At 34.0% G+C, this 19,900-nt stretch overlaps 1 protein-coding gene across 1 annotated transcript in view; it reads left to right on the top strand.

Annotated features, from left to right (window-relative positions):
- Positions 1-19,900, top strand: part of LOC149797858 (uncharacterized) — a 338,244-nt gene that overhangs the window by 284,715 nt on the left and 33,629 nt on the right. Inside the window, exons 21-23 of the mRNA XM_089960811.1 lie at positions 2,648-2,886; positions 10,616-10,740; positions 15,615-15,859. Of these exons, the coding sequence (XP_089816937.1) occupies positions 2,648-2,886; positions 10,616-10,740; positions 15,615-15,859 (609 nt within the window). The remainder of the gene's footprint in view (positions 1-2,647; positions 2,887-10,615; positions 10,741-15,614; positions 15,860-19,900) is intronic.

Here is a 19,900-nt window from a genome sequence, read left to right as displayed (position 1 = left end):
GTGCTCAGATTTAAGAGATTAGTTTAATGACTGGTCAGCCTAGTGTCAGAATAATGTGGCTAGGTGGGACATCATGCTACATGTCTGCAGCCCCAGTGCTAGACATCACTATAAACTGCCACACTGCAGCCATAATAGTGATATGACTGAAAAATCATTCAAGCTACGTTAAAAATCCAAATCACACACCCACACCCATTGCTGACCACATTCCACATTATTGTTGTATCATTAAAATGTGTCTCATTACTAACCATATTCAACTTTATTGTCATATATCATTAAAATTTATCACACAGCTAACAATATTCAACTTTATTGTTGTACATCACCGTTAAAACGTATGGTATGCACATCAGTAGGGGTCCAGTTTTTAAGGTCAGGGTCTTAGCTCAGTATTCCAAATTATCCATTACACTTTCCTTTCTCTTCTATAATGTGAAACCCATTTGAAACTATGGAATGAAACTTGTTGTTTATTTGTACATCATTGGTTAGAAGCCATGTCATGAAGCACAGTTGAAGTCCTATCTTCAAGGTCAAGGTAACAGCTCTCTATTTAGATTTTTCCTTGCTCCACACCAGAACCAATGAGCTGAGAACCGTCACAGTGGTAGTTCAGTTTAAAGTGTATCAGACATGTAATCCATGGCTCTTTGGTTCAATACCCTCTCAAGCCAGCTCATGTTGGCTGTTCCTGTTTCCTTGGGAAAAGCACTTAGATCCCATTTCCTCAAATATTGTTTGAGCTTTGTCAGCTTTAGGGATGAAACTTTATATATTTAGATATTATCAAAATGAATCTCATGTATCATAACATTTTCCCTTTAAACTTTCTTTATTCTACAATTTAAGAGTAGTTGATATTAATCATTATTAGTATGTGAGTTGCATACAGCATTGAGGGTCATATCTTCAAAGTCACTGTCATTATTTTTAATACTTCTTTGTTTGTTTCCTTTATGTTATAAGAACATCATAACCATTTGAGAATAAGTAATGAAAATTGCTATATATATCCTGTATCACATTGGGGGTCTTATCTTCCAAGTCAAGGTTGTAGGTCAATATTTTAGATTTCATTTGCATATTACCATCCATTCTATAACTGGTATTCATACATTGTCAATAAGTGTTACATTTGACACATCATCTTCAAGGTCAAGGTCTTGTATCAGTTTCATGGTTGCTTTTGTTTCTGCATTTTTTCTTAAAACCAGATTGAAGTTTAGGAATGAACTATGACACACTTGTATCTTCCTGATTTATGACATATATCATTTGTATTACAAAGTTTATTTTCAATGTTAAGTCCACTGCTCAGCATTTTTCTCCCTTTTCTGCACTTTTACTAGCACCATATTAGGCAGGACACATATTATAAATTTCTCTATGAATTTAGGGTGATTTTTATTGATAAACTGGCCATTTCCTTCAAACTCCTGTCTTCAGGTGTTTAATTTTATTGTTACCATATATCATGCTATTCAAAAGTATTTTAAGCTGAATGGATGAATTAGAGATATATACCATGAGAATTGCCTTGATTGCTACTTAAGCATATTTACATGATGAATTCCATGCAAGCTGATTTTTTCTTTAACTGTATATAATAATAGGGAAGTTTTACATGGTCACCCTGGAGCAAAAATTCATCTTCATAATGAGTAACTCTATCCAGTTCATTCTAAACATATGTCCATAGTCGTTTCATCTCTAAGCACATGTCCATATTCATTGCAATTGTACTCAGTCCATCTAAGCATACCAGGGTTATGTCCATATTTATTATAATTGTACTCAGTTCCGTCTAAGCATATTTCCATATTCATTGTAAGTGTACAAAGTTCTGCCTAAGCACATGTCCATATTCACTGATGTGTACACAGTTCTGTCTAAGCATATGTCCATATTCATTGTAAATGTACACAGTTCTGTCTAAGCATATGTCCATATTCATTGTAATTGTACACAGTTCTGTCTAAGCATGTGTCCATATTCATCGTAATTGTACACAGTTCCATCTAAGCATGTGTCCATATTCATTGTAACTGTACATAGTTCCATCTATATTTAAGCATATGTCCACATTCATTGTAATTGTACTCAGTTTTGTCTAAGCACATGTCTATATTCATTGTAATGGTACATAGTTCTGTCTAAGCCAATGTCTATATTCACTGATAGTGTACACAGTACCGTCTAAGCACATGTCCATATTAATTGTAATTAGTACACAGTTCTGTCTAAGCACATGTCCATATTCATTGTAATTGTACATTGTTCTGTCTAAGCACATGTCCATATTCATTGTAATTTGTACACAGTTCTCTCTAAGCACATGTCCATATTCATTGTAATTGTACACTGTTCCATCTAAGCACATGTCCATATTCAATGATGGTGTACACAGTTCCATCTAAATATATGCTCATAGTCATTATAATTGTACACACTGTCAGTTTAATTGTATTGTTTTTGCACATTTTAGCACAATAAATGTTAAAATTACTTGTTCATTTCTTATTTGTATTTACATGTATACATGTATTATTGTAGTGAAAAAAGTACACCATGATGATTACAAAGTATCATAATTCAGAATATGATGTAACAATGACATGTAATATTATATTGTACATTACAGATAGCGTACTTTGTGGTTATAGTTCCATTTGTCATCTTGATCATCTTATTGATCTTTGCAATGATGGTTGATGGACACTTAGAAGGGATCAAGTTCTTTGTGACACCTGACTGGAATCGACTGTGGTCTCCTGGCATGTGGTTAGATGCTGCGAGCCAAGTTTTCTTCTCACTGTCAGTGATGTCAGGGGGACTTACTACGCTGGCAAGCTACAGCAAATTTCACAATAATATATGCAGGTTTGTGAGTCTGTAACTTTGTCAGATTGTTTGGAATGTTAATTGTTGAGCTCTTGTTATGGTGAAGCAAGACTTTGCATCCACTGTTCTGATGGCAGCAGTGATGTCAACATTTTGTTATGGTTTTGGTGATAGATTTTTGTTTACATATATTTCCTAAACTTCCTGATAGATTCTCATGCTTGGCATGAATTATTATGAAGCCAAGAAAAAAATATCCATTGACATGCTCACTTGCTCTGTTGTCCTTGGGTCATAGAAAATTTGCACTAAAGTTTTTATTAAAGTTTGTCATTTGTACATATTTTCAAAACTCTGTGAAATAGATTTTTGTCATCCCAAATCATTATGAAGCAAAGACAATACTGCAAAGTGCTTGCTTCTTTGACCTTTGGATCTATGTCAGATTTGTGTTAATGTTGTAGTAAAAAATTATTTTGCTTATTATTTCAAAACCCACGCATGGATATTTTTCATACATGGGATGAATCATTATAAAGCCAAGACAAGTCATACTATGACATGCATGCTTGCCATTTTGACCTTGGTTTCAAAGTCATATTCATGAAAAATGTGTTGTAGTGTAGGTCCAAGTTTTTTCATTCTTTTATTTTCTAAAGCCCTTAATAGATTTTCTTCCTATTTGGGAAGAATTATTATGAAGCAAAATCAATTTTGCCACATATTTACTTAATCTTTTGACCCTGGGATCAAGGTCATGTTTTGTAGTAATGCTTTGATCACTGGCTTGACATGTAAGTCTTGGCCTTCTTCTTTTGTATCAGTGTATTTTCATAGGAAATTCACTCTGTTGAGCCTTTGCATGACATATTTGTCACAGTTGCTTTATTAGAAGACCTGTGTATGCTTGAGTTCTTAGTTAATTTTCCCCTTCATTTCATTATATTACCATGCTGTTGTAGCCACTCCCCAAGACATGCTCTGGGAGGGGAGAAAAAAGGGATGGCAGCACCAAATTATCTACTACATTCCTCCTTTGCCTTGTCATCCCAATTTCCAAACTAATTTTGCACAGAAAAAGAAGTTAATAGTTCTCAGAATTTGTTCTTATGATGTACTGAAGTGGTAATAACTTTGTCAAGGTTCAGAACCAGACCTGGGCTTATGTTTTTAGAGTCCAATGGTAAATGTTTGAGGCATAATCTGGAACCGGATGTTAATAGTGTGTCACGTTTGTTGGCTGAGACACAATTTGTCATTTTGAGCAATACAGTCTAAAACCAGATGTCAATAGTGTGACGATGTGTGTTGTTTTGTAGTGACAAAGTGTGTCATTGTGTCAGGTATACTATTTCGACATCTAAATGGCACAGCCACTACAAAATGGATGGAAATTTGTAATTTCACAATGATACAAAGATGCAGCATTAAAGATGAACAGTTTCATCACACAGGTGACGAAAAATTATGAACTTACATGAGTATTACCTTAATCCTGGAGAAAAATGGATACAATTGCTTTTTTCTCTCTCAGAATTCTGAATGTTAAAACAATTTACAATCCCATCATGTTCACACTGGGCTTTTCCCAGATGATGAATATTTAAACCATTTTTATATGATTTACATATTATATCAAATTACTTTTCTTTTGTACAAGGGTCATATATTGAAAACTGTTACTACAGTTACTATTATTTGCATTGGAGACAGAGGTACAATTTCCAACATGAGGGGAATTTAAATAATAAAAGGAGATTATAAATTATCTCAAACATTAATGATATGTGCAAATGCACTTTATAAGAATATAAGTTGACAGGTAGTCAGGATCATATCAATATATCCATTATTAACATAGTAAAGAAAATTTTCTTTTTATTACATACCAAACTTTCTCCAGAATTGAAGTTTAGAAGACTACACTCACTCTTTGGCACCACACATTCATCCCCACCCCTTTTTGTAAATTCGCATCCCTTTCATAGGCTGATCATATACAATATAGATGACTTAAGCAAGAGGGAAGATTGGGTTGACCTAATATGTCACAGCAAATTACATTTTTATCATTTGGAATACTATTTGACCCTATCTGAAAACAATGCAAATCCAATTCAGCAATGCATCACAGTGTGTTTATCATTGTTGCCAAGGAAGTAAGGTGAAATAACTTCAGAGAGATGCAAATCTGTCTGGTCAAATTTCTTTATCAATGATTAATTTCTATGACTGTAATGTAAGGCAGTTTCTATTTTTTCTAACTCACAAAGTACACATTTTCGTTTCTGCAAGTACAAATTTGGTAGGCACACACAATCGAGCATTGCTTGGCATGATGGGAAATCTTTTATTTTCACATGTGAAAATATAAGGATATATTGTTTACATGTGAAAATATAGGTGTAGTAGCGCCTTTCTGATGTCACTGCGCTATGGGGAATTAGTCACAAACAAGAGGGTTTCTACTTTTTCTACCTTTAATGAAGTATGTTGCCCCTAGTTCTTCATGCTGACTCCCTGCACTATGTTTGACCTGGTTATTTAAACAATCCTAAAGGACGTCAGAGAAAACATTCCATGAAGACCTATTCTAAACTAATATTCTGGTCTGATTGTGTTAGGTGCAGACCCTTTATCTAACTCTAATCTACATATCAAAATACACAGAATCTAAATTTTGTAATCCAAAATAAAGCCGTATATGTAATCTCCATACACACTCTTTTCCCACTGATGCTGTGTGTTAGAATTTACAAAAATATTATTTTGAATATGAAATTACTTGTAAACTTTATCCTTTTGAGCAAATTACTTCAGAATTAAACTATAACTACCCAACTCTATTTTAAGCACCTTATACCTACTAAAAGAGATTCAAATTTCCCTTCAAATGGTCACTAATTTTAATGTTTAAGCATTAAGGCAAACTTGCTATAATTGATTTTAATTAGCTTTACAAACACATCTTCCAACTGTCCTACTGACTCCTTTGTTTCAATTTCTCTGGACTGTAACTTGACACCATAGCATTTGAATAGCTGCTTGTAACCTAGTATTGACCCCAAATCTCTGCCTCTAAATCTAACAGTGACTGTAGAGGACACACGGTACTAATTATATGGAAGAACTGTGAAGCAGTCTAGAAATGGGTGAAGAAATAATAGAGTATTTACAGGTTTGGTGGTCCATAATTGGTTAATAATGAAAATTAAAATTTTAGGAAAAATATCTTTTGAGAGCTTATCCTATATGTAATGTAAAAAAAATATTGACAAATTTCTACTGATGCAATTTTAGCATTTTTACAGGCTTGACTCAGGAGTACTCAATACTGAAAGTAGCACCTGATTCATTTGGTGCAGAATCAATAACACATGTTTCATGCACATGTATGTAAACAAATTGCCGCGGGTCATATGGTGTTCTCCACACATAAGCTTGCACCAAGGTTAGATGTGCACGAAAAATTATAGGTGTCATTATCAGCACCCATAAATTTTAAGTTATTGAATTTTGAATATGATAGTGTTTCCATATGTTTACCATTGGAGTGGAATTAGTACCGTGAGTCCTATATGCGACCTATACCATAATAGGAGTTTGTTGTTTCCATGGTTACCACGTGCATACAGGGTATCAATTTGGTGGTTTTTACATATGACAATCATAATGGAGTCTTTTTTATCATGGTTTGCATGTGATTTTGGAGAAAAATTCTATACAAAAGACAGATGGGGATGGTTTTATACACTGGAGAGTGGAAGCAGATAGCTCAGGCCATAGGGAAAAGAGCATAGTATGGCCTGATGGCAGAATTTCATATGATGGTACCCATAGATTGGCCTATATGGTTAAATACCATTTAATACATGCAACAATTCCCCAAAAGGGGTGGGGGGGTGGGGGAGATTTTATATGTAAGCCACTTATTTCACAATCACTTATGTATCAGTACTGATCATTTAACTTTAGAGACACACTCAGCAGATCAAAGCAGAGAACATTGTAAAAATAAGGACTGTGCACAAAACTGCACATGCTGCATTGCCTCAACTTGTAAATTGAATTATTATATGTCGAGTCACATTGAATATCAATTATACCGGTCTTATTTCTTATCCTAGAATTAAACTCCTTGACACCTATTCTATGTTCAGCATGTTTCTCATATTGGTACATTATATTTTTGGGCAAACAGTATTGGAACTTTTCTGCATTCCTTTTGTTAAGGGAGCAGGGAGGGATATTTTCACTTAAAATAATAGTTTTCAACCCTTCAGTCCCAATATAAGTCTGCAAAAGTCCTATCTGTATTGCATTCTTTACACAGGCAGTTTTTCTTCCCCAACCTCTCTTCATACAGTTGAAACATTCTTGATGTATAACTGCATGGTGAACATACTGCTCTCTCCCACCAAACCAGATCTCTTTTTTCTTCATGTACCAAATCCCATGATAGAAAACCTTCATACTCAGGGTGTTGCAACTTGTGGTCTCTGAACACATTATTCCAAATCTCAGCATTTGATTACTGCGTGCACTAAGCGATATGTGTTTTGTTCACCATATATGTTGTTGTGAATAAATGAAAACAAGCTTCATGTCAGAAATATGGTTTTATATTTGAAACAAAAGCTATTTATAAAACCTACATTGCTCTGTTCTTACCATCAAGTAATAGTAAGGAATCATTTAGCTGTAAATTAGAGCTTGCTATTTGGTTTGCCAAATCAAGGTGTATTACCTCCCCTTTGACTGTAATTGAGTGATTGCAATGTTTGCTTTGTTTCTCTTTTGTTCAATAATGTATGCATTTTTTCAGCTTTATATTAAAAAGTAATTAATTTAACACTGCTTATAGTGGAAAGTAGCCACAGTAATGATTTTGAGACTTTTTCTTAACTTTTTATGAGCTTTGGGTAAATGTAGGTATATATTTATGTATTAGACAACTTCAATATGCAATTCAATTCTATTACTTAAATTTAACAAGTAGTGTATTCAGTGACAATTTTTATCAGTGTCTGCATATTGCATAGAGACATGAACTTGTCTTGGCATAGCAAAGTTTTTCACACATTTCTCCACCTCCAGCATACTTAATAGCTTGAGTCATAACAGTTTGTGCATACACTTTCTGTCTCCAACATCAATGTCAGCATTATAGGAACTTTGGATAGCTTTTTCAAATTTGTCTCTTGATGTCCTTATGTAACATACCTCATGTTGATGTGTTATTTGGGTTGATACACATTCCCCCCTCCCCACCCCTTGTTGTGGGGAACATTACCAGGCTTGAAGAAGTTACTCTGTCTATTCTTTGCTTATTCACCCTTCCCCATAGTTTTATACTAAAAAGTAGCACTATGTTATTTAATTATTCAGTTTAATAAAGCTTATGGAACTCTTCCTTGGCTTTTATACCTTTTTATTAACATTTGGGGGTCATGAATCACATGTGATGATAGTTTAAATAAGTTTGGAATATCAGCATCTCTTGATGCTTCATGGGTGTGTGTATTTGTTTTAGTCACAAAAGGGCAATGGCCTCTTATCATTTTGACCTGTCATGTAGCACACTTATTTGTTTTGTTTGATTGATGTGAATAGGGATGCACTGTATCTTATTTCTGTGAGAGTCAGCAAGAAAAGAAATGCAATTTTGAAATTTAAAACATTTAAAACTTGTCTTATAGCCAGTGAGAGATAAAAATACAATGCGTCATGTAATTTGATACCCTGTGATGTCATACTTGCTGATGTCAGCATGCTTGTGTTTCTTTTGTGTAGCATGCATGCCATAGAAAGATAACATGAAGATACAAAGGCAGAAAACAATTATTTTAATAACAAGAATAAGCCATTAATAAGTACAATACAACACAGCAACATGTAATGCGGATGCAATTTAACTAGATATTGGTATTACATATAATGCTATTGCACTATTATCCATGCACAAGCATGGCCAATTCTTTCTTACAATTATGCTCTAATATCAAGGAGTAAAATACAACTTTTCAAAAAATATTAAATCTGGTTATAGGACACACGGTACTAATTATACGGAAGAACTGTGAAGCAGTCTAGAAATGGGTGAAGAAATAATAGAGTATTTACAGGTTTGGTGGTCCATAATTGGTTAATAATGAAAATTAAAATTTTAGGAAAAATATCTTTTGAGAGCTTATCCTATATGTAATGTAAAAAAAATATTGACAAATTTCTACTGATGCAATTTTAGCATTTTTACAGGCTTGACTCAGGAGTACTCAATACTGAAAGTAGCACTTGATTCATTTGGTGCAGAATCAATAACACGTGTTTCATGCACATGTATGTAAACAAATTGCCGCGGGTCATATGGTGTTCTCCACACATAAGCTTGCACCAAGGTTAGATGTGCACGAAAAATTATAGGTGTCATTATCAGCACCCATAAATTTTAAGTTATTGAATTTTGAATATGATAGTGTTTCCATATGTTTACCATTGGAGTGGAATTAGTACCGTGAGTCCTAGAGTTACTCCCAAATCTCTGCCTCTAAATCTAACAGTGACTGTAGAGTTACTCCTCTATCATAGACATACTGTTATTAAATTTATGTAGAGAATTTAGAAAATTTATACACAAATATATCTTTCCTTCTAAAACTAATATAAATACCATAGCACCTGAAATAACTAAATTTAGCCCTATAATATAGGAATGAAAACAATATGAAAATTATTTCAAGATGTCTCTGAATTTTACACTTAAGTGTGTGTGTGTATGTATATGACTTTATATTTATATATTTATATATATATATATATATATATATATATATATATATATATATATATATATATATATATATATGACACATGATTGTGAACATGTGGTGGCTGCCATCTTTGTTTAGTCACTGGAGTCTAAAGAGATGATGTAAGAGTCCCTCTTTATCTTTGTCTTCATATGGATAATAAAGATAGATAAGTTTATCATATGCAGTCCTCAGCACCTTTGATTTTTGTCGATCATTGGTTTTGCTGTATGACTCACTAAATCTGCATGTAAGCTAAGCTACATTATGTGTGAACATTACAGAAAAGTAGATTAAGCAGTTAGAAGTTGCAGCAAAATCACAACATAGTCAACATGATATTTTCTTTTCCAATGTTTGTAAAAATACATGATCTTTTAACGATTGGCAGAGATGAAATATATGCAGTATTTACAGAGATTTTTTTCTTTTTATTAAATTCTAAACTTGCTGCAGAATTGATGCTTTTGGGATTATAATCACTTGCAGCACAACACCACACTCTCTTTTCATAAATTCCTCTCACTAAATTCATAGGCTGATGATATAAATATCAATGACTTTAGAGAGAAGTAGGAATGTTGCAGTAAACTCCATTTTTGACAGTTTGTAAACTGTTGAATCATATTTGACCACAAAGCATATCTGATTCAGCACTACATCACAGCAGGCTTATCCTTGTTGTCAAGGAGGTAGGGGAAATAACTACAGTCAGATTTCTTCACCATAAATTATTTTCCATGTCTGAAATATAATGCAGTTTCTTTTTTTTCCACCTCTCAAATTTCTCATTTGTGTTGCCACTTTTAAAAAATATTTACCATAAAATTATTTTTGTAATGACTCAAATCAGCACTATTCAGCAGAAAATGTGTTAATTTCATGATTTATAATTTAAGTGAAAAATAATGAATGTGCTATAGATCTCATGTATTGTTTTTTCATAATTTTTTTTTTAGAGATGCCATATTGATTTGCCTGATAGATACACTGATGAGTACACTGGCTGGATTTACTGTATTTGCCACCATCGGTATACTTGCTCATGAGCTAAACACTAAAGTGGAGAATGTAATTGAGTCAGGTGAGCTAAACTGAGTTGAGATTTTTCTGTTTACTTTATTATCCTGCCTTCTTTATTTGCCTCCACTCTCAGAGCACATGGATTTGGTCCTGTCACTCCATACACCCATCCATCCATCAACTCATTCCCAGAAGCTTGTTAGAAACACTGCACAGGATTAAATGAACATGGAAATTTGACTAGCAAATTTGTATAACAAAGCAAATGTTCTTATTCTTCAGGCTGTTGTGGCAATTTGTCCAATTTTCTTTTTTTAGTGTTCAGGACTTAAGTTTTGTTTTTTTACTACAACCCTCCTAGCATTTATAATTAATTAACAGTAATCACTTTAGGTAGACAAATAGTGTTTGTATGGATGACCTTATTGGATTTTGTAATCCATTATAATTTTTCCCATTTGTTACAAGGTTTTGAGATGTTTTACTAATTTGTCTGCAGTAGGGCATTGTTAGACAAACACAAAGTCATATGGCTGTTGGGTCAAATGGTATAGTCCTACATCAATCATTACTAATTTCAACTTCTTGAGAACCATTGGAACAATTTAAGAAATACTTGGCAGAGAGCAACATTGCATAGAGATCTTTCAGATATATACAAAAGATGCCAATCAAAAAATGGCCACCATTACTAAATCACAATTATTAAATATATAAATACCTAGCAGTGGCTTCTTCTCAAAAACCAGTCAGTAGATTTTAATCAAATTGGACAGAAAACATCATGGAATAAAGGGTTTTCAGAATTTTTACAAATGATGCTGATTGGATAATAAATATGGCCACTGTTACATTATAGAAAAAAAACAACCTTAAATGACTTCTTAAAAACCAATCTTCAGAATTTAATAGAATGCATAATAGATTAAAGGGTTTTCAATCTTGTACAAATAATACAGTCTGCCATCAAATATGACCATCATTACTTAAGATAGAAAAACCACTTTATAACTTCTAAAAAATGCATCAACCTAATCTTACTGAAAACATTCAAACTTGGAGGCTTGTGTGTGTGTGTGATTTGGATTTTTAACTTAATTATATCGTTATGATGTCTGCACTGTGGCAGTTCATGGTGATGTCTAGCATTGGAGCATTATGCCACAAACATCTAGCATCATGACCCACACAGGCATATTATCCTGACACCAAGTCAACCAGTCCTAATACTAACCTCCTAATGCTAAGCACCATGTCAGGCAGCTACTGGTATCATATTTATAAGTTTTATGACTCGGCCAGTGTTCAAACCCGCGACCTACCATTTCTGAGGCAGATGCTTTAACCTCTTAGGCAAATTTAAAGGCCTTTATGATTGAAACAAATGATGTTGATCCACAATCAAATATGGTCACTATTGCTAAAAATAGAAAAACATGTAAACAATTTTATTCCCCAAAATACAGTCAACAAGCGGCCCCGAGTGGCTGCACTCATCGTTATGGATCATTGCCATCTCACCTCTGTCTTTGTGGGTTCGAGTCTCAAGTTCAGCCAATGTGGGTATGTGAGAAAGCATGCCACTAGCTTCTTGATGGTCGGTGGTTCTTTTCATGGTTTTCCCAGGTTCTTTCTCAACCATTGATACTGGCTGCCATGTATAGCTTATCTTTTGCTGAAAAATGGCATTAAACCCTACAACAACAACAATCAATAAAACTGGATCAACCTCAACAGAAAGCATCCTGGTATAAAAGCCTTTCCGTACTGAAAAAAAATGATGTTGATGTGCCTTCAAAGATAAAGACACAAACAATAAGAGTTGAACATTGACACTGTTGTTTTCATAACATGCAGCAAAGAACATTTGAAGAATTTCTTTTAGAAATTATCCCACTGACCCAGATATCTTGGTCAACTGTTCTTGCATTTGACCTTTAGGCAGATATCAGTCAGTTGAGCTATTGGAGCCATACTTTGGCCTCTTGTTTTTTTGGGGGGAGATTAAACCTGTGTCTTTTTAATCCAGATTGCAAATTATGTTAATTCCAATTTCTGGGTTGATTATATGACTGGACAGAGAAGTCAACCCTGGACAAATCGAGAGATTTGCAAAATTTGGTCCAGAGTTTTACTTCAAACAAGGGCATATTTTAAATAAGAATCATGAATGTTTCATTGTGGCACATGTCTTTAACTTTCTTGTCCAAATTAGGACCCAAATCTTGGGGCACTATGTGATTTGCACTCCTCTGTTTTGGTCCATTTGTCTGAGAACTTTTGTGTGGTTTCTGACTAAGAGGACATTATTTTAACTTGTTTGAAAAATAATCTGCTACTATAAATGGGAGATTATGTTTGGTTATTGAGTTGGCAAACAGTGTCTCAGCACTTATATCTTAATCCACATTTGATGAAAATTTTGCAAACATGGATTTCAGTGAAATTCCCATCACTACCATCATTAAATTTTGTATATTTCGGTTTCATGGATTTTTGCATTTTATCATTGGGAGATAACACATGCTTAGACATCTTGAAAACTTTAAACACTGAAGCCAAGCCAATCCTGTTTTAGCTGATTGAGCTCTTTATTAATCCAACAATAATAATCCTTTCTGGATTCCCAATCACATATAATCCATACTGACACACTTCAAACACTAAAGCCAACCAACCCTGCTGAAAGAATCAGAGTGATGTTAATTGTTTCATTAAGCTGGCCAGCTTAATTCAGTCATGTGATCATGGGCAGCATTACCATAAATATACTAAAATGAGAGCAAAATGGAAAAAAAAGGAAAAAAAATAATTTTCAATAATAATTTTTGCATATTTGGAAGATTTCAGTGCGTGATGGGAGGAACAGGAGACACCTCAAAAGGAAATCCCTCCTTTTTGGGCAGTTCTCATGTATGAATGTCTGTTTGTCAGTCTAAGATTCTAGGTCAAGGCTTGGATTAAGGTTTGCATTTCTAGGGCACTATTACAGGTAGAATCACTTAAGGTTGTATTTAGATGTGTCATGCAGGTTACTATACCTTTCACTGAAAATAAGGTTTATGTGAGCTATATTTTGTTGTTCATTGATTTCAGTAAACCTTTACATTTTGGGTCATTTATTAAGGCACTATACCCAATGCATAACTTGGTATGTAAATGCACAATGAAAAGATTTACAGGGATTACCTTCACATTGTGTTCAAGTCCTCTTGGTTATGGTAAGCATTTAGGCCATTTTCTCAGACACTGTTCCTTGTACAACCACACCAGCTGGTATTTAGATATGCAAATCTGTGGTTCAGAGGAATCCAAAAATTACAATGTTTGATGCCACAAGAATAAATATTAATTTCCTCTATTCATGGTTTCTAATCTGGATGTCTGCTAGGTATCAACATTGGGTTTGTTTTTATGGTCAATTTCTCATCACCAGTAGCCTTAGAGTTACACAGTGTGGCATTTAGATGTATTCTGCCTGGTTATTTGCCTTTCAGTGAAATTAAAATCCATTTAAGCTATATTTTACACTTCAGTTATTTAGAGATGGGTCATTTTCTCTGGCACTACAGTCCTACCTGTTTATGTTGACATCCTCGGGCCTGAGGAGATATTGTTGACATAGGCAGATGTTGAGATAAGGGTTGGAGTGGTGTCTGAAAAAAAGATACAAGTTAAATTCATCAGTAAGGGGTGACCTGATGTCAGTGAGTAGCATTTACACTTCGAGAAAGCAAACAATGGAAATTTTGAGTACATGAAGACAAAACCAGTGTGAAATACACTTGTATATTGACAAGTTACATTTTGGTTACATTTGTAAATCCACAATAAAATATTGCATCGGTCACTTCCTGATATGAAAAACATTCACTACGATATTCAATGCCTAGATTTTGGTCAGTCTGTTCCCATCTTATTGAGGATACCAGGGGGATGGGGCTATTCACAAGGAAATGAAAACCTGTCAACAGGTTGGTTTAAACAGTGTATTTAGTTACAGAAGCCATTATGAAAAGTACATAAAAGCAAACAAGAGATATACGGCTGATATGATTACCGGCAATGAAGGCATAATATTGTATACATTGACACATGCTAAATAAAGTTAAAAAGGAAACTTTCACAGCACAATAAACTTGTTTTAATCACCGATCACTTTGGAAAATGTAAGAATCAATCAGATTTTATTGCTTTTATTTAAGTTGCTGCAAGAGGCCAACTTTATAGGTCCAAACAAAAGCCTGTTTTTTTATCCAACAGCAACATTAAACCCTGGTGGCATGATCAACTAATTGTTGAATAAAGTACATGTTGGAACTGGCCACTTGCTGACATAAATGATTAGGTGGGAAAATTAAAGCCTGGCGGCAAGATCAACTAATTGTTGAACAAAGTATGGGTCAGAACTGGCAGCTTGTCGACATAAATGATTAGAAAACAAAGGATTTGTTCAAGCTGGGACCGATGGCTTCTGTCGACATGTATGTTTATTTTTTATCTCAACATCGACATAAGCATGACAATTTTGGTAGTAATAGTAGACCAAGGGATGGGGACTGTTTTTTTGTTGAAATAGGTGGCTTGTCGACATAAGTGACGTTGGTACAAGTGGGCAGGACTGAATTGCCTCTCATTTTCATTTTGATCTAAGAAGCTTTTAAATCCTGAACTGATGACTTAATTGTAAAGAATAATGATATGTTTTTTTCTTCTATTTCTCAATATAGACACACAAAAAAGATTTAACAAAATTTGTTAAATTAAAAATAACAAAATTGATCTTTACATTTTGGTGTAACAGGAAAATAATTACTGAATAAACACACACACACACACACACATATATATATATATATATATATATATATATATATATATATATATATATATATATATATAGTGTTATCTGATACCTTTATTTTTACTTTGCAGCCACAGCTCTTGTTTTCATAGTATTACCAGCAGCAATACAGCATTTCAACCTACCCCAACTATGGTCGGTACTATTTTTCATCATGATTCTACTTATGGGCATGAGCTCTCAGCTGATGATGGTGGAGACAGTGGTAACAGCCATCATTGATGAGAAAGTTCACATTCTGCGGAAGTGGCGTATAATGGTGCTTCTCTGTGTGTGCTGTATCTTCTATCTGCTTGGGCTGCCACAAACCACTCAGGTGGGTAAGGCCTAGTAGCCATTTATCTTCCACAAGCCACACAGGTGACTAAGGATAGGTACCACAAGTCTCACAGGTGAATAAGGATGGGTACTATAAGACATACAGGTGGGTAAGGACAGGTACCACAAGCCACATAGGTGGGTAAGGAGAGGTACCACAAGCTACACGGGCATGAAAAGCAAATGTTATGCAACAGCATTGGGTAAGCATTGCATAATTAAAATTAGTTTTACATCCCCACCCATCCCACAACTACATTTTTATTGCTACTGAATTTTGGATCTAAGCATACTATAACCAATTAATGTGAGATTTCACATAAAATGTACCATATCTGAATATGATATTTACATAAAGAAAACACCCATCATCACAGTACAATGTTTTTAATATAACCTATATTAACACGGTATTTACATAAAGAAAACACCCATCGTCACAGTACAATGTTTATAATATAACCTACATTAACATGGTACAGTATTTACATAAAGAAAACACCTATCATCACAGTACAATGTTTATAATATAACCTACATTAACACGGTATTTACATAAAGAAAACACCCATCATCACAGTACAACATTTATAATATAACCTACATTAACACGGTATTTACATAAAGAAAACACCCATCATCACAGTACAACATTTATAATACAACCTACATTAACATGGTACAGTATTTACATAAAGAAAACACCCATCATCACAGTACAACGTTTATAATATAACCTACATTAACATGGTACAGTATTTACATAAAGAAAACACCTATCATCACAGTACAGTGTTTATAATATAACCTACATTAACATGGTACAGTATTTACATAAAGAAAACACCTATCATCACAGTACAACGTTTATAATATAACCTACATTAACATGGTATCTACATAAAGAAAACAGCCATCATCACAGTGCAACATTTATAATATAGCCTACATTAACACAGTATTTACATAAAGAAAACACCCATCATCACAGTACAACGTTTATAATATAACCTACATTAACACTGTATTTACATAAAGAAAACACTCATCATCACAGTACAATGTTTATAATATAACCTATATTAACATGGTACAGTATTTACATAAAGAAAACACCTATCATCACAGTACAATGTTTATAATATAACCTACATTAACATGGTACAGTATTAACATAAAGAAAACACCTATCATCACAGTACAACGTTTATAATATAACCTACATTAACACGGTATTTACATAAAGAAAACACCCATCATCACAGTACAATGTTTATAATATAACCTACATTAACACGGTATTTACATAAAGAAAACACCTATCATCACAGTACAACGTTTATAATATAACCTATATTAACACAGTATTTACATAAAGAAAACACCCATTATCACAGTACAACGTTTATAATATAACCTACATTAACATGGTACAGTATTTACATAAAGAAAACACCTATCATCACAGTACAACGTTTATAATATAACCTACATTAACATGGTATTTACATAAAGAAAAAGGGGCCCCCAAGTGGTCTAAAGTGCTCACCGTACCGAATCACTGCCATCTCATCTCTGTCTGCATGAGTTCGAGTCTCAGGCTCAGCTAGCGTGGGTACATGCGAAAGCCTGCCAGTAGCTTCTCCTGGGCCGGTGGTTCTTCCTTGTGTTTTCCAGGTTCTTCCTCCACCAGTTATACTGGCTGCCATGTAAAGCCTATCTTGTGCTGAAAAATGGCATTAAACCCTAGAACAACAACAGCAACAACAACAACATAAAGAAAACACCCATTATCACAGTACATTGTTTATAATATACCCTACATTAACATGGAATTTACATTAAAAAAATACCCATCATCACAGTGTAGTGTTTATAATGTAATAATGTACCCAATTATAAAGTAGACTCACTTAAAAACACCTGATCATTGACTGCAGATCACAGATGACCATTTAATACATAATTTTGATACAAGAATTTCATGGGAGGAATTAGGAATAGCCATTAATAGCAGGCAGCTGCTAAAATATGACTATCACAGCAGGCTTTGTTACCTAGCAGGTGTTTAAGGAAATCGTACACTGTTACCATTAGAAACTAATCTCAAGGTCAGAGGTCACAAAGTAGAGAAATATATTTCACTATTTTGTGTGAGAACTGAAGGTATTTTATTTACTAGCTGTATAAAATTATTATTCATGTACACTTCATGAAGTATTTTTCTATTTTTTTATGGGCTACTTTAATGTTGTTTATTATTTTATTTCATAAATCTGTCACCAATATTTGTGGAATTGTGCAATACATGTTTTGTCTAAGTACTACAAATATAACAAAATACACTCCTAAGTTGAACTTTAGTTGCATCCTTGGGTAGCTTATTTTTGCATACAGCAAGGCATTATAGGTATAATGTTATAAGTAATCAAGTATATTACGTATCAGAGAGAGAAAGTGTTTAACAAACTTTAACATTTTCATTTCAGTAACACTTTTATATGATTAGCCTTGGGGTACATTTTCAGTGAAGAGCCATCCATACTTTTTTCATTTCTCTGTTTCCATCTGATAATTTTTGAGTTCTTGTTGTAATACAATAGGATGATTCTTAGAGCAGAAACACATTTCTACATGCAAGCTTAGAGTTTTGATTTCCAAAGTGCCAGAGATGCTCATTTTCTGTTAGGTCTGTGTTTATTTGTGTTTGGAAATTTTCATTGTGATTTTTATAGGAAATCCGTACTTTCATGGTATACTTTTCTCATTTAAAAACGTAAGGGATGCGGTCTTCACCATTTTATATATCAAGTAAAATATCTCTTATTTTCATCTGATGGGGTTCAAAATAATGAGATTTAGGAATTTGCACACATTGTTTGGAGAGAGATTGGTGTGTTTCTAAAAAATGTAATCATGGAAAGATAAGTTAATCTATTTACCAATTCATTTTCTCTAATCTGTTGATAGTTATAGTGGCTACAGAAGTGAATGGGTCCATCAATGACCCCAGCCTTAGTCTAAAACTCTTTGTGCTACCGTAAAAGATTAATGGAATTTAAGGTCAAGGTCCCTGGTGAGAATGGGAGGATTTGTCACATTATATGAGTGATAAGTTGTTAGATGTCTACCCATCAGTGCTTAAGTTACCTTTAGAACCTTCATAATTTTATCATTTTGCAGAGAAAATGGATTTTCATCATCAGAAGATGCCTTTGTCATATGAAAATTACATTTGGTTGGCTGGTTGTTATGGGTTTAATGCCATGATAGGCTATATGGCAGCCAGTATACTTACTGGAGAAAAAACTTGGAAAAACCCACAGGAAGAAACACTGACCCACAAGAAGCTACTTGCAAGCTTCCTCACACACCCACATTGGCCAATCCCATGACTCGAACCCTTACACACACAGAGGTGAGATGTCAGTGATCTGTAAAGGCAAGTGCCTTAGACCACTTGGCTACCTGGGGGTCTTAAACCACTTGGCTACCTGGGGGCCTTAAACCACTTGGCTACCTGGAGGCCTTAAACCACTTGGCTACCTGGAGGCCTTAAACCACTTGGCTACCTGGGGGCCCAAAATTAGACTTGAATTTAGACAGTCTTCAGTCAGCTAAGATACAGTTTTGCTATTTTCTCTGAAAGTTTGTTTTGTATGACTTTAATTTGAACAAAATGGAAAGTACCAGATCAAGTAAAGAGTAGAGGATACAGTCCATTTTTTCTCATTAATAATGTTTCCCCAGATGCCCCTTTTAAATATTTGTGAAATCTCACCAAACTTGTCAGTGAAATGAAAAAGACTTAATTGATGCCATCATGGATTAGGTTTTGTATGCAAGAAAGAAAATGAGGACAAGAGAAACTTAAATCTTATTTGTTAATGTCTGTCAAAATAAAATTTATGATCCATTTTAAGAATTATCATGAATATTTATCATTGATTCCCAATAATGTCTAAGAATCATTAGGCAGTTTAATAGAAATCTGAAGCAGATTTTATATGGTTTAGGCAGAAAGCACTTAAAAAACCGT

The sequence above is a fragment of the Sinohyriopsis cumingii genome, chromosome 6 (genome assembly GCF_028554795.1).
Source record: "Sinohyriopsis cumingii isolate HCF-2022 chromosome 6, ASM2855479v2, whole genome shotgun sequence".
Taxonomy (NCBI): domain Eukaryota; kingdom Metazoa; phylum Mollusca; class Bivalvia; order Unionida; family Unionidae; genus Sinohyriopsis; species Sinohyriopsis cumingii.
This window is presented reverse-complemented; position numbering and strand designations above follow the sequence as displayed.